At 39.4% G+C, this 15,253-nt stretch overlaps 2 protein-coding genes across 2 annotated transcripts in view; both read right to left on the bottom strand.

The window, feature by feature from the left end:
• Positions 1 to 15,253, bottom strand: part of LOC307169652 (uncharacterized protein) — a gene marked incomplete at its 3' end in the record, with an annotated part of 320,630 nt that overhangs the window by 73,276 nt on the left and 232,101 nt on the right. The window lies entirely within an intron of this gene.
• On the bottom strand, positions 1,872 to 15,183 carry LOC307170531 (uncharacterized protein; the record flags this gene model as incomplete). The annotated part of the gene is made up of 5 exons (XM_079891655.1): positions 1,872 to 1,907; positions 2,314 to 2,465; positions 9,617 to 9,934; positions 12,378 to 12,689; positions 15,009 to 15,183. 5 exons carry the CDS (start codon positions 15,181 to 15,183, stop codon positions 1,872 to 1,874), a joined length of 993 nt encoding a protein of 330 aa, XP_079747781.1.

The raw sequence follows: 15,253 nt of genomic DNA, 5'->3' as shown, positions 1-15,253 counted from the left end.
TGCCTTTGAAGTGCTACATATTGCAATACGATATCGTCACTATCTATAGCAACGCTCTCCCACAAATATTAAGCTAATGTAACTGCACTTATTTCCGTCGTTGGTATAAGTGGCAGTGGGTGGTATAGACAAGAAATGTGCAGTTTTCTACCATCTTGCCAATAACGTTTCTTTAGTCATTCGGCAGTTCTTGCAGCTTGAACCACTGCAGGAATCCACCCTTACAATTCTCATAACACATTATCACATCGTGATTGCTATCGATTAGATCTACAGGACGTTGTGGCCGACTGGAGCTCAAAGTGGTGAAGCTCAGATGACGTGAAATAATCAGTAAAACACATCAAAACTGTTCAAATACACATCTGCATGTACAGTGAAAGCCAGTGCAGATATAAAGCACACTGCTGCAGCGACCCGCATCTCTGCACTGTTAAAGGATCTATATTAAGATTAAGATCCTGATATAATAATGAATGCTGCTCGAGCTAATGCTCAGTGAAATATGGCTCGGTTGTGTTCCTGCACAGATGGCTGAGACTCATTGGCCGGACGCGCAGCCAATCAGAGGAGACCACGAGTGAAGAGTCAGCACTGTGGGCGGGGCTTCTGCGAAGCACGTGATTGAAACACGGAGGAAGTACAAGCATTACTTTCATGGACTCTTATGTAGTCATAATAAAGTCACGTGTGGTACAGCGTTTTAAAGTGAACATGGAAGATATTTGTGTTTTTTGTCAAATTTCCCCTGAAAATATGAATCATCTATTTTAGGAGTGTCCCAAGACCCAAATATTTAGGAGAGAACTCAGTAATTACTTACATAGAAAAGCTGTGATTCTTGTTAACTTTGAAGTTGATGTTATACTAAAATGTTTTTCATTTGATGGTGATAAAAATCTTTTGTTTTATATTTAATTTAATTACTATTATTGCCTTTTACTATATTCATAAAGTCAAATGGAATGAAAAAATGCCAAATCGTGAGATCCTTGATGTAATAATAAACAAGTAAAATATATGTGATTCTGCATGTGATCTGTAACACGAACTTAACACGGTATTGTATATTTTTCTTGCAGTAAATCTGCAACTAGAACATGTAAAAGAGTTAGTTTTATGAGTTAATACAATTTAGAAATATGTTTTTAATAATATTTTAGCTGTATGTTGTTTATAAAGGAATATATTGTAAAAAAAACAACAACAAAAAAAAACTAATTGGTAATATTAAAAATAGATAAATAAATAATGTTTTTACAGATAGGCTATAAGACTTTTGAAAAAAGTAGAAATAAAGCTGTATATGGTACACTGCTGAAATATTTAAAATATACATAAAGTTTGTATTCCTCTGAATAAATCATGAGAGACTCTTGAACCTCAGAGTGAGAAACTTTATTGATAAAGGCAAGAAAATACATATGACAAATATACAGCAGTAATAAAGTGAGATCTGTGTCTCTTTATTATTATTTTTGTATCTGAGAGAAGTTATAAACAACAAAGTGAAATATAAACAATAAAGTGACACTGTTAAAATCTGACACTGAAAGAGAGCACAAACTCAAATAATCATCAGTATTTATTATGAAAAAAACACTAGAAGAACAAAAACACACTTGAAGAACCTTTAAAGTTCAGCGTTCTGCTTTAGATTTCGATACTTCCTGAAAAAGATGAACATATCAAGGCATAAGTATCTGACATACATTAATATATGCAAAATCAGTTTGTGAGAAATGACATCATCAATCATGTACCTGATGTGTGAATATGTGCTTGATCTCGTTCAGCTCTTCTGGATCTGATCTCATAAACCACAAGAATGACAGTAGCCACGCCCACCAGAGCAGAGAGGACCAATCGGATCACAGCTTCAGTAGGACCACAACAGTGGACAGAGTCTGAGGAATAAACACATCAAACTGAGATCAGATCAGTCAATAAACACTAATATCAGCGCTGACATCAACTAATATTTCTGAATACACAGAAATATGATCAAATCTAATCAACAATCTTATATTCGGTTCCAAGTGAGTTTTTATATGGTCGGTCATCTCAAACTGTAAACGATTCAACAATTCAACATGTAAATAGTAAATAAAAATATTTAATGGAGAAGAAAAATGATCTCTACTCACCATAGACAGAAACTCTGAATACTTTTGATGAGAGACTTCCTGGAAACATCAGTAGTTTATAATCTCCAGCATGTTCAGTTGTGGTGTTTGTGATGGTCAGAGATCCAGTTTGATTGTCCAGCTTCAGTCTGTCTCTGAATCTCCCATCAAGAACATCATCATATACAGTGATTCTGTCGATCCGTTTATTGATTTCTGCTATTAAAGTGTTTCCATCTCCAAATCTCCACTGAATCTGATAATAATACTTCATTTCTCTAAGATTAGAGTTTAGAGAGACTGAATCTCCCTCCTTCACTGACACTGACTTCACTTCATCTGTCAAACACACAGAGAACAAACAGAAACAGGGTTTGCAAAGATTTATACAGTTAAATAATGTAATAATGGTTTACTGAATTTGAATAGTTACAAATTTACATTAAAAATAAACAATATAAAATAACAAAAACAAAATTGTGTATGAATTCATTAAAAAAAAAATTCATTAAAGGAACACTCCGACTTTTTGGGACTTTAGCTTATTCACCGTATCCCCCAGAGTTAGATTAGTCCACACATACCCTTTTCATTCCTGTGCGTGCCGCAACTCTGTCTGACGCACACCGCTAGCCTAGCTTAGCACAAAGACTGGAGGTAAACGGCTCCAGCTAGCATACCGCTCCCAATAAGTGACAAAATAACGCCAACATTTTCCTATTTACATGTTGTGATTTGTATAGTCACAGCGTGTACAAATAACAAGGTCACATGCACAGCCATCTTCTAACCGTATACATACTGGGAACTATATTCTCAGAAGGCGAAGCACTGCTACTTCTGCGGAGTGATTTACTCCAACTCTGAGCGAACTCTCTGCTCCTCACCACGGGGCTTCTCAGGCGCTGCGAGCAAATCACTCCGCAGAAGTAGCAGTGCTTCGCCTTCTGAGAATATAGTTCCCAGTATACGGTTAGAAGATGGCTGTGCATGAGACCGTATTATTTGTACACACTGTGACTATACAAATCACAACATGTAAATAGGAAAATTTTGGCATTATTTTGTCACTTATATTGGAAGCAGTTTTCCTTTTTTTTTACAGATCGGGCTTTGGTCGGACTCGACAGAGTTTTGATTTGATTACCACAACAAACAATGAGCCTGAAGCCCTCAACAGTGGACGCTATTCTTTTTCTTCACAACACTCGCGAAAACAGTGAATGAGCCTATATACTCAGTTCAACGGATTTTTATTTATTAATTATATTTTTATTAGTATTTAACGTTAGCCAGTTGGCGAAGAGTTCTTTGAAACGTTGTTCTTCAGTAAAGTTACTAAACATCAAAAAAAAGGTAGGCCGTAAATTTTTATTTACTGCTGGATCACATTTGGCTATATAATATTCTCTACTGCACGCTTATGTTTTTCTGTAATGGACAGTCTGTATTAATATTTGTGCGCATGATTGTCGTGGTGGTAGTTATGTTTGAGGCCTATAATAAAATTTTACCTAGTTGCGTGTGTGTGTGTATGTATGTGTGTGCGTCTAGCAGAGACAGCGCGCGTCAGAGAGAGCTTAAAGTGATATTGATGTTGGTCTCGCTTCGGGCTGAAAAATTGCAGACGTTATTGGGCTGGGGCCGGATTAGGCAAGGCAAGGCAAGTTTATTTATATAGCACATTTCATACACAATGGCAATTCAAAGTGCTTTACATAGAAGAAATTAAAATAATAAAAAGAAATAAGAATAATTAAAACAGTTTAGAAAAATAAAAAATAAAATACAGTACAGTACAGTCGGACGAACATTGGCACAGTGCTCATTCAGTAAATGCACAGCTAAACAGAAGTGTTTTGAGTCTGGATTTGAATGTGACTACTGTAGGAGCACATCTGATCTCATCTGGAAGCTGGTTCCAGCTGCGGCTGGCATAATAGCTAAAAGCGGACTCGCCATGCTTAGAGTGAACCCTTGGTATTTCTAGCTGATGTGATCCTAATGATCTGAGTGATCTGTTGGGTTTATATTCAGTGAGCATATCTGCAATATATTGAGGTCCTAGGCCATTGAATGATTTATATACCAGTAATAATACTTTAAAATCAATCCTAAATTTAACTGGGAGCCAGTGTAAAGACCTGAGGACTGGTGTGATATGTTCATATTTTCTGGTTCTGCTCAGAATCCTGGCGGCAGCGTTCTGTATGAGCTGCAACTGTCTTATGGTCTTTTTGGGAAGGCCAGTGAGGAGTCCATTACAATAATCCACCCTGCTGGTGATGAAAGCATGCACAAGTTTCTCTAAGTCTTGTCTGGAAACAAAGCATCTAATTCTTGCAATATTTTTCAGATGATAGTATGCTGATTTAGTTATTGCTTTGACATGACTACTGAAACTAAGGTCTGACTCTAGTGTCACACCAAGATTCCTAACTTGATTTTTAGTTGTTTGACCCCTAGAGTGAAGGTATGCATTCACCTTGAGAACTTCATCTTTGTTTCCAAATGCAATGACTTCAGTTTTGTCTTTGTTTAACTGAAGAAAGTTTTGACACATCCAACTGTTGACTTCATCAATGCACTGGCACAGGGAGTCAATGGGGCTGTAATCGTTAGGCGATAGGGCTAAGTAGATCTGTGTGTCGTCTGCATAGCTGTGGTAAGCAATTTGGTTCTTTCTCATTATTTGGCTCATTGGGAGCATATACAGGTTGAACAGGAGTGGCGCAAGAATCGAGCCTTGAGGGACTCCGCATGTCATGGATGTCCACTCAGACTTATGGTCTCCTATACTCACATAATAACCTCTCCCATCTAAGTATGACCTGAACCATTTTAGGACTATCCCAGAAAGCCCCACCCAGTTTTCCAGCCTGTCAAGAAGTATGTTGTGATCGACAGTGTCAAATGCAGCACTGAGGTCGAGTAGTACCAGCACCGATAATTTGCCTGAATCAGTATTTAAGCGAATATCATTTATTATCTTTATGAGCGCTCTCTCTGTGCTGTGGTGTGGTCGGAAACCAGATTAAAAATTGTCAAAGTATCCATTCGAGCATAAGAATTTGTTCAGCTGATTGAAGACAACTTTTTCAATGATCTTGCCTATGAAAGGAAGATTTGAGATCAGCCTATAGTTGCTTAATATGGTCTTATCCAGATTGCTCTTTTTCAGGAGGGGCTTGACAACTGCAGTTTTCAGGGAGTTTGGAAAACTCCCAGAGAGAAGTGAGGCATTTACCACTTCTAGAAGATCTGCTTCTAAACTGTTTAACACACTTTTGAAAAATGATGTGGGAAGTGTGTCAAGAGCGCAGGTTGATGTTTTAAGGTGCTGTACGGTTCCTTCCAAAATTTTGCCATCAATTTCTTTGAAGTCAGACATAGTAACTACTTTCTCAGGTGGTTTGATCTGTCTGACCCCAGAGCAACTCAAGGATGTGCTGATCACCTTTCTGATATTATTGATTTTCTCAGAGAAGAAAGAAGCAAACTCACTGCACTTGCTGTCTGAGAGCATTTCACTGGCTTGGGGGGTTTGTCAGTCTCTCTACAGTAGCAAAAAGAGTGCGTGTGTTGTTTAAATTACTGTTTATAATATTTGAGAAGAAAGTCTGTCTAGCTTTGCCTAGTTGCATATTGAAAGCATGAAGGCTGTCTTTGTAGATGTTATAATGGACTACAAGTTTAGTCTTCCGCCACATGCGCTCTGCTTTTCTGCATTGTCTTTTCATATTTTGCACTGCTGTTGAGTTTCTCCAAGGTGATTTTTGTCTGCCACTCTTCTTCCTGACTTTAACAGGAGCAATATCATCAAATACACTTTTAACTTTTGAGTTAAAAGAATCAAGGAGAAAATCAACAGAGTCCGCAGATATGCTTGGTGTTAAGGATATAGCCTTCATAAATAGTACACTAGTGTTCTCGTTTAAGCATCTCTTCTTGACAGACACAGATCTAGCTTCAGTGGCAGGAGAGATCAATACATCAAAGAAAATACAGAAATGATCAGACAGCGCTACATCCTTAATAACAATCGATGAAATGTTTAGACCCTTACTGATAAGTAAATCTAGAGTGTGTCCACGATTGTGTGTGGGTCCATGTACATGCTGAGTCAGATCAAAAGTTTTTAAAACAGTAATGATTTCTTTTGCCATATTGTTCTCTGCACTATCTATGTGGATGTTAAAATCTCCAGCAATGGCAAAACAGTCAAACTCTGAGGTAATTGTTGATAACAGTTCTGTAATGTCCTCAGCAAAGGCTGGAGAGAATTTTGGAGGCCTGTAAATAATGAAAAGTAAAATGCGTGGAGCACCTTTTAACACAATACCCAGATATTCGAAAGACAAGTAATTCCCAAATGATATTTGCTTACATTGATAGATATCTTTAAAAAGAGCAGCTAGACCCCCACCTCTCTTAACAGCTCTGCAGACACTCATAAAAGTAAAGTTAGGAGGGGATGTTTCATTGAGGATTGTTGAACTGCAGCTGTCTTCTAGCCAGGTTTCATTTAGAAGCATAAAATCCAGGTTGTTTGTGGTTATTAAGTCGTTGACTAGAAGTGATTTATTTTTAAGTGAGCGAATGTTAAAGAGTGCTAACTTAACAAACTTACTTTTCCCCACAGCAATATTAGTTTGACGTGTAATAGGCACCATATTAGTTAGGTTTGCTGTACGGCTATTGAAGGCCTTAGACTTTCTATCTTGTAATAGAACAGCAATAGAGAAAGATACAGGCGCACTGGGTTCCCGCTTGTTCTGTAAACATTTGAGAAAGTTACTGTTATCAAAACGGGGACCCGGCACATATCACTGAGAGCTGGTATCAGTTGTTTTTGGTTCACCTCGAGCAGATGGAGGAGGGTGTGGGCCCTGGCGTTGTGGCAGAGGCCGAAGAGCTCTCACAGGAGGAGAGGGAGGGTGAGCTGGGCCCGCAGGCTTTGGTGGTAATGGTGCCTGTCTTTTTTTGGTTGGTATCTGGGGGCTTGCAGCAAAAGAGTGGGATAGTCTGGTTCCAGCATACACCAGTTCTTCCATTTTCTGTGAGAAGCACAGAAGTGGCGATGCTGGAGAGAGGGAAAAAGTGTCTGGTGAAAGGGGCTGTTGCTCTGGTGTTATTGGAGACTGTAATATGCTGTCCTGGCTTCCCTGGCTGTTTTTCAGGAAGTCGTCCTTGGGTGCTGAATCTTCAAGCAGTTCTGATATGTCTGTCTGTGGTGAGCTCTGTGGGCAGGGCTCAGCTGAGATTGTGTCCGTGAGCAGAGGTTGTTGTGGTGGAGTGGTGTTATCATGTCCATTCTGCTGCTGAAGTGAAGTCCCGTGGTCATTCATACTGTGTCCAGGTGTGTGTGTGCCGTTCAGATTGAGTGGATTGGCACAAACTGCAGAAGGATGATTTAGGGAGAAGTAGATATTGTCCTTTAACACTCTTGAACCAAGTTTGTTTGGGTGATGGCCATCCCGATGAAACAGTTGTCTCTGACTCCAGAAAAGATTGAAATTGTCAATGAAGTTCACTCCTTTTATATTGCAGGTTTTTTGCAGCCACGTATTAAGCCCAAGTAACCGTGAAAACCTGTTTGTTCCTCTTGCTGGGAGAGGTCCACTGATGAATGTTTGAACTTTCAGTCTTTTAAGTGTTTCAAAAAGTTCATTGAAATCCTTCTTAAGGAGTTCTGACTGCTCTTTATGAATATCATTCTTCCCCACATGAATGATGAGTCGATTTGCAGTCTTATGTTTCATCAGAATGTTCTGAAGTTCCCTGTTTACATCAGAAGTTGTTGCTTGTGGAAGGCAGCACGTAGTTGTATCCCTGCTGCTAATGTTTCTGATTATGGAGTCCCCCACTATCAGAGTCCTGGGCTCGGCTGTGCTCTGAGCTGAGTGCCGCTGTCTGCTCGACCTTGAGCGCCAGTTAGCATCAGTGTTAGCTACTGGCCCATTCAGTCTGTGTTCGATCACATTCATCACGTTTGGGGATTCCTCATTTACATTCCTTAGTACTTCAAATCTGTTCTCAAGATGTATAGGCGGTGGTAGGAGACCAGTGTTTGCAATCCTTGTCAGAGCTGTATCTGGGGTAGAGGATGCTACTGCGGCAATATGTGATGCTCGTGACAATCTGATGTCTCGAGTGCCTTTGGGTCTAGCTCCGTTTGTGCCATCGATTAGTAAGTCGATCGGCTTGTTTCTCTATCTGTCAAGGAGTACTAGTTTCATGGGACTCACCGGTATGTTGAGGGTGTCCATGACGAAGCTCTGTTGTGTTCTCCGTCTGGTTTGGTGGTCCCGTAAGTAACTTTGTTTCAAGAACTGCAATCCTTTGTAAAAGTCTGTGGCAGTTAGTGCAGCAAGTAGATTCCAGAAGAGGCATTTTTTCTTATCCTTGAGGCAGTTGTGTTTTCCTTTCCCGGTATGTAAGCTGGTCGGGTAAAATAATTCTCAGTTTTTGTAGTAATCCAAACTTTGTCGTATGAGCACTGTGCTGATTTGCTGAAGTTAAAATTAGGTGATAAAAGGAAATAAAATAAAGGAAATAAAATATAAAAAAATTTGAGATAAAATGTAAAAGCGATAGAGCAAAGCGCGGAGCAGTAAGCAAGAGTGTCCGAACAGTAGCTGAGCAGGAAGTCTGCAGGAAGGATTAGGGCTTGAACACCACGGGCCAGGTCTCGGTTAGGGCTGGATGTTTTGCCCCGTGCAGGGCTCTAAGCAATATGCTAGCCGGAGCCATTTACCTCCAGTCTTTGTGCTAAGCTAGGCTAGCGGTGGGTGTGTCAGACAGAGTTACAGCACGCACGGAGATGAAAAAGGTATGTATGGACTTATCTAACTCTGGGGATACGGTGAATAAGCTAAAGTCCCAAAAAGTCGGCGTGTTCCTTTAAAAAACAGCTGTAAACGTTTTTAACTCACCAAAGACAGCGAGAATGAATCTCTTGTTCTCACTGTTGATCTGTAGTTTATAAGATCCAGCATGTTCAGTTCTGGTGTTTGTGATGGTCAGAGATCCAGTTTGATTGTCCAGCTTCAGTCTGTCTCTGAATCTCCCATCAAGAACATCATCATATACAGTGATTCTGTCGGCCCGTTTATTGATTTCTGCTATAAAAGTGTTTTCATCTCCAAACCTCCACTGAATCTCATCATCATCCTTCAGTTCAGTAAGATCAGAGTTTAGAGAGACTGAATCTCCCTCCATCACTGACTCCAATGACTCCAGGACTGAATCACCAACACACACACACACACACACACACACACACACACACACACACACACACACACACACACACAGGGTTCGTCACAGATTAAGAAGATCAGTTAATGATCTATAAAAGTAAATAGTTGAAATAAAAAATTTAAATAAATATCATCATTAAAAATTAAAAGCAAAATGAATGTTGAATTAGTAATTGTATCTTTGTGCTGAATAAAATATAAAACAAGTGAAACTGATATTTAACTCACCAAAGACAAAGAGCCTGAATGTCTTGATCTCACTGTTGATCTGTAGATAATAATCTCCAGCATGTTCAGTTGTGGTGTTTGTGATGGTCAGAGATCCAGTTTGATTGTCCAGCTTCAGTCTGTCTCTGAATCTCCCATCAAGAACATCATCATATACAGTGATTCTGTCGGCCCGTTTATTGATTTCTGCTATAAAAGTGTTTTCATCTCCAAACCTCCACTGAATCACATCATCATCCTTCATTTCAGTAAGATCAGAGTTTAGAGAGACTGAATCTCCCTCAATCACTAACTTCACTTCATCATCACCAAACACTCCTGAAGAACAGAGTTTTTCACAAATTAAAGCTTTAAAATCTCTTAATGTTGGTTTGATGAAGCTTCACTAAAATACTTTTAATCAGTTAAATGTGAAATTAATAATATTCTGCAGCAGTACAAAGACAAAAGATGATGAATGAAAAGAGAAATAGATTTATATATGGAACAATAACTAAAAAAGACACTTTTACTGTAATGTTTAATGTCACACTAAAACTAATGGTGTTGAGTATCTGAGCTTCAAATTTATATTATTTTATTTAATCAATCAATCCATAATAACTGAGTTGTGAATTCAAACTTGATCTGACAGAAGAGAAAAAAAGAAAAGAAAGTGTTAGTATTAACTTAAAGGTGCCGTAGAATGGATTATTTTATTATTTTATAATGTTTCCTGGGGTGCCCTTATAATGTTAGTATGTTTTTTAGATCAAAATTTGTTATAATTTAGAAATAAAAGGCATATTTCCTAGCCTGATTTCAACCCCTGATTTGAACACTCAGTTTGAAGGAGCGTGTCTGCTGTGAGACTTCAGTGTTGTTGCCCACTGCTGTGATTGGCTGACATGCTTGCATATGAAATATCTGGCATTACATGTAGAGCTATCTGGAAAACTTTTACTATTACAGCTTTTAAACGTTTTTACTATTACAGCTATCGGGATTAACGAATCATGATAAGTTTTTTAAGTTTTTAGATTTCCTATTCCCATCACATAAAAGGTTGCAGTGATGAGCATTGAGCAGATGACAGTCTGTTGATAGCGTGAATGAAGATCTTATCACTGCAACGCGATTTACTGATGCATAAACAGTGTTGAACGACTTTGAGAGAAAGATTATCTGTCTGAACTTGAACAATTACGTATCAGAAATTCACATAACCCACTGGTTCTCCAGAGGCTCGGATGAAGGAGCTAAAAAAATATTTTTGTGTTCATTTGTACATCCAAACACTGAGCAACTGCCATGCTTCGCTAGCTCGTTTGCAAGCCACAATGTCTCTCGAGGAAAAAACAATATCGCGCTGGATCTAACACAGTGTAAATTATCGTTAAAAAAATCACTACTTACCGCTTGCGGGAATATAACGTTAGTTGAAATTGCCCCCTTCGTCCGTTTGAGACGCCGAGAGATGCCTGGCTGCTTGATATTGTTCCAGGTTAGAAAAACAGTCCGCGGTGAAATGGGCAGAGCAACTAACAACTTCGAATTAAACTGTAGCGGTATCCGATTATAGATAGATTATAGATAGATCTGCCATTTTCCCTATGATCCTCCTCCTGCTTGTTTCTTCACCTGCAGAACTTCTGATGATTCGGCTGCGCAGTTCCGCCTGGCACTGAGCATGGGCTGGCATATGCAAATTTTTAGAGGCGTACAATACATATTAATGATCCCGACTGTTGCGTCACAGTCGGTGTTATGTGGAGATTCGCCTGTTTTTCAGGGGTGTTTTTCAAAAACGAGATTTAAATAAGAAAGAGAAAACTATGGTGTTTGAGACTCACTGTATGTCATGTCCATGTACTGAACTCTTGTTATTTAACTATGCCAAGATAAATTCAATTTCACATTCTAGGGCACCTTTAATGGATTAAAAGAGTAACAAGCACCACTTAAATGTCCAGCCGCAGAAGTCACACTTACCCTGTAACTACATGAACAAGAGTATATTGTAAATATGGTATACTGTTATTACAAAAGGGTTTGCAGTGTCTGTTCTCGCTAAATTGCTAAAATGTAAGATTGCTGTATCATAATAGTAGAATAAGTAACGCTTAGTTCCAAAATACCGACAGTATACATAATTTGTTAATTCCTCTGGTTATTACCCCTTTATTCCTAAAACTTTACATGTTTTACACTATAATTAAAGAAAGTTACACTGTAAATTAGTTTTAAATACGCAGTTCTTTGCGGGCTGTAATCTAAAGCGTTACCAAGCAAACTCCAGCAGCTCGAGCTCTTACTAGAACCAGGAAGTGTGATCATATTAGCCCGGCTCTGTCAACACTGCGTTTGCTCTCTATCAAACATTGCATACATTTAAAAATCATGATGATTACTATAAACTACTATTACTAAGATCAGAGTTTAGAGTGACTGAAATAAACAATATCATAAAACAACGAAAATATATATATATTTAATTTAATTGTCATTAAAAACAGGTGAAACCAATAGGCTATTTAACCCTTTCACGCGTGATTCTGACTGGGTGAGTTTATCAAGGCGACATTTATTTTAAAACATTTCCCCATTATTGTTTCCATGGTGAACCGTCATGATCTTGATTTAAAATGTGAGATGGCGCCGCAAGTGTTTGTTTGCGCCGCAGTTCAAATTGTCTGAAGAGTTTGAATCTGACAGTTATGTGACATCACTGAACATTCCAAATCCCAAATGTGGGACCGTATCACTCAAAAGGTTTACTCACTGTAGACATAGAGATCGAAACTCTTGATCGCACTGTTGATCTGCAGATAATAATCTCCAGTATGTTCAGTTGTGGTGTTTGTGATGGTCAGAGATCCAGTTTGATCGTCCAGCTTCAGTCTGTCTCTGAATCTCCCATCAAGAACATCATCATATACAGCGATTCTGTCGGCCGTTACATTGATTTCAGCGATTGAAGTGTTTTTATCTCCAAACCTCCACTGAATCACATCATCATCCTTCATTTCAGTAAGATCAGAGTATAGAGTGACTGAATGTCCCTCCTTCACTGACACAAACTCACGAAACACACCTGAAGAACAGAGTTTTTCACAGATTAAAGCTTTAAAATCACTTGATGTTGGTTTGATGAAGCTTCACTAAAATACTTTTAATCATGTAAATGTGAAGTGATTAATATTCTGCAACAGTTCAAAGACAAAAGATGATGAATGAAAATGAGAAATAGTTAAACAGTTTTATATAATCAATAAATGCATTAAAAGGAGTGGCTTTAATCTCCTTTCTGACTAGTTTAACCAGTAATTTATCACATCAGAACAGAAACAACTGAAACCAGAAAAACACATTTAAAACTCATCATCCAGACGCCACAAACACAAACAGAGCAAAACTAATTTGAGAAACATTTTCTTCATCGGTTCACTGAAAAGCCCACGATAGTAACTCTTAATGTCTGAAACACTCAGATTGATCTGAAAGACTGAACTGAGATATTTATCTGGTTGTGTGTGAATCCTCCCCCAACCTCAGCTAGTTTCCGCTCACACATCCGTCTCCTTTAACATCACGGAAATCAACAAGCTTTTGCTCTTTTGATCTTACATTTTCAAATGAATTCTGGCCCTGAATGAAAACTAATAGCAGAAGAGTGAAATATTGGATTAGATATCTGTATCTACTGGTGTGTTATTTAGTGCTGTGAGCTGTCAATCATATTTGACCTCTGACCCGTGACTCTTATTTGTCTGTTGATGGATTCACTTTATTTCTAGTGTTGGGAAAGTTCACTTTCTACATGAACTAGCTCAAAGTTCAGTTCACAAATTTTAAAATGAACTAGTTCAGTTCATAGTTCATACTCAAAATTTTGAGCTAAATTCACAGTTCCAAAAATGATCTAGTTCATAGTTCTTTTTTTCCATGTTGCTGCGAGATATTATTTTTCAAAATGATTGCCACAGCCCATATAGAACCACAGACAATTATTTTATCAGTTTTAACACTGAAGCTATGTGTCAGATTTTTCCCATCCTCACCAACCTTGTCATAAAACTTGTTTAAATGATCATACGACGCCTCCTTGCTGCTTTTTGTTTTGATTTGTAACGTAAGTGATGAGTCGTTCATGAACGATCCATTCATTGCCTCTGTCACGTGACAAATGAACGAAAGACTCGGAAGGTATTTATTTATGTTCCTTGTAAACGATTTTTGACTGCATTATAATGATTTCTTAATTCAGAATATGATCAAGATTGCGTAGGTGGATGTGTTCTGGGAATTTGCCAGTTAATAGTATAACATTTAAAGCCCCTTAAATGAATGAAATGACTCGGAAAAAAAGATTTGTTCATTTTGATGAACGAGATCGAACAAGAGAGTCAGTAGACACTGGTGGCTGGTGTTGCCAGATTGGGTGTTTTTTCCGCTACATATTAAGGCCGGTTTACGGTGTGTTTTAGCCGTGTTTTCGCCTGGAAGGCTCTATAGAAATCTGGCACTCTAAGAGAGCGTGGCGTTCACAGACACCAGAATGAACGAGTTCACAGTAACGTTCATCAGGCAGTAATTGTCACATGCCTGTCCTGTCTCGTGTAGCACATGTGGTGTTTGTGTTCCTGTCTCTGTTTTGACACCACCCTCCTTGTTATCTCATTAATGGTTTCATTTGTCCCACCTGTTGTTCCCTCATTATCTGCCTGATTTGTCCCTTTTATAAGTTCCTTTGTGTTTGCAGTCTTGGTTGGATTGTTGTCTTGTTTACGTCTCCCGCTTTCCCGTGAAACCCCGGTATGTTTGTTTTTGAAGTTGTAGTTTTGGTTTATATCATGTTTTCCCCCTTGTGGGTTTTTGTTTCATTTCATGTTTCTTTTATTTAATAAATAATTCTTTCTGCACTTGAGTCCTCTCCCTTAGTTTTCTTTAGTTAACGTGACAGAACGATCCGACCATGTCAAGGACTCAGCAGAAGAATTCATGTCACCCACCAGGCCCTCCTGTCTCGTGCCCCCACTACGAACGCATTGTTCGTTTTCAGTCACTAAGTGCCCTCCGCCAACAAGGGGCTGACCTGAGGAAGTTCGCGAGTGAATTCCTTAGAGCGGCGGAGGGTTTAAAACTTAATGACGGGCCTCTTAAGGACCTTTTTTTTTACGCACTCAATGAGCCCATGGACTGGGTTCTCAGGAGGGTGTATGATGGGTGTACCTTTGAGGCTATGGTGGAGGGTCTCGCTCGCTTTCAGGAGCGAGAGGCCAGGAAGGTGGTCCCTGTTCCGGTGGTCCCTGTGTCGGTGGTCCCAGTGTCGGTGGTCCCTGTTCCAGTGGTCCGGTGGTCCCGAGTCCGGTGGTCCCTGTTCCGGTGGTCCCTGTTCCGGTGGTCCCGAAACAGAGGAGAAGGAAGACTCTTTCCGTGACTGTTCTGGTGGTCCCTGTTCCGGTGGTCCCTGTTCCAGCGGTTCCGAGTCCGGCGGTCCCAGGTCCGGTGGTTCCAGTGCCGATGGTCTCGAGTCCGGTAGTCCGGAGACGGAGGAGGAGTAAGGCCTCCTCAAAGACTTGTCCCATGGTTCCTAACCCAGAGACCATCCCAGAGGTGACTGCCATCCCTGACGCGCCGCTCAGACGGCTTGCCCTG

Source organism: Squalius cephalus (genome assembly GCF_949319135.1).
Source record: "Squalius cephalus genome assembly, chromosome: 13".
Taxonomy (NCBI): Eukaryota; Metazoa; Chordata; class Actinopteri; order Cypriniformes; family Leuciscidae; genus Squalius; species Squalius cephalus.
This window is presented reverse-complemented; position numbering and strand designations above follow the sequence as displayed.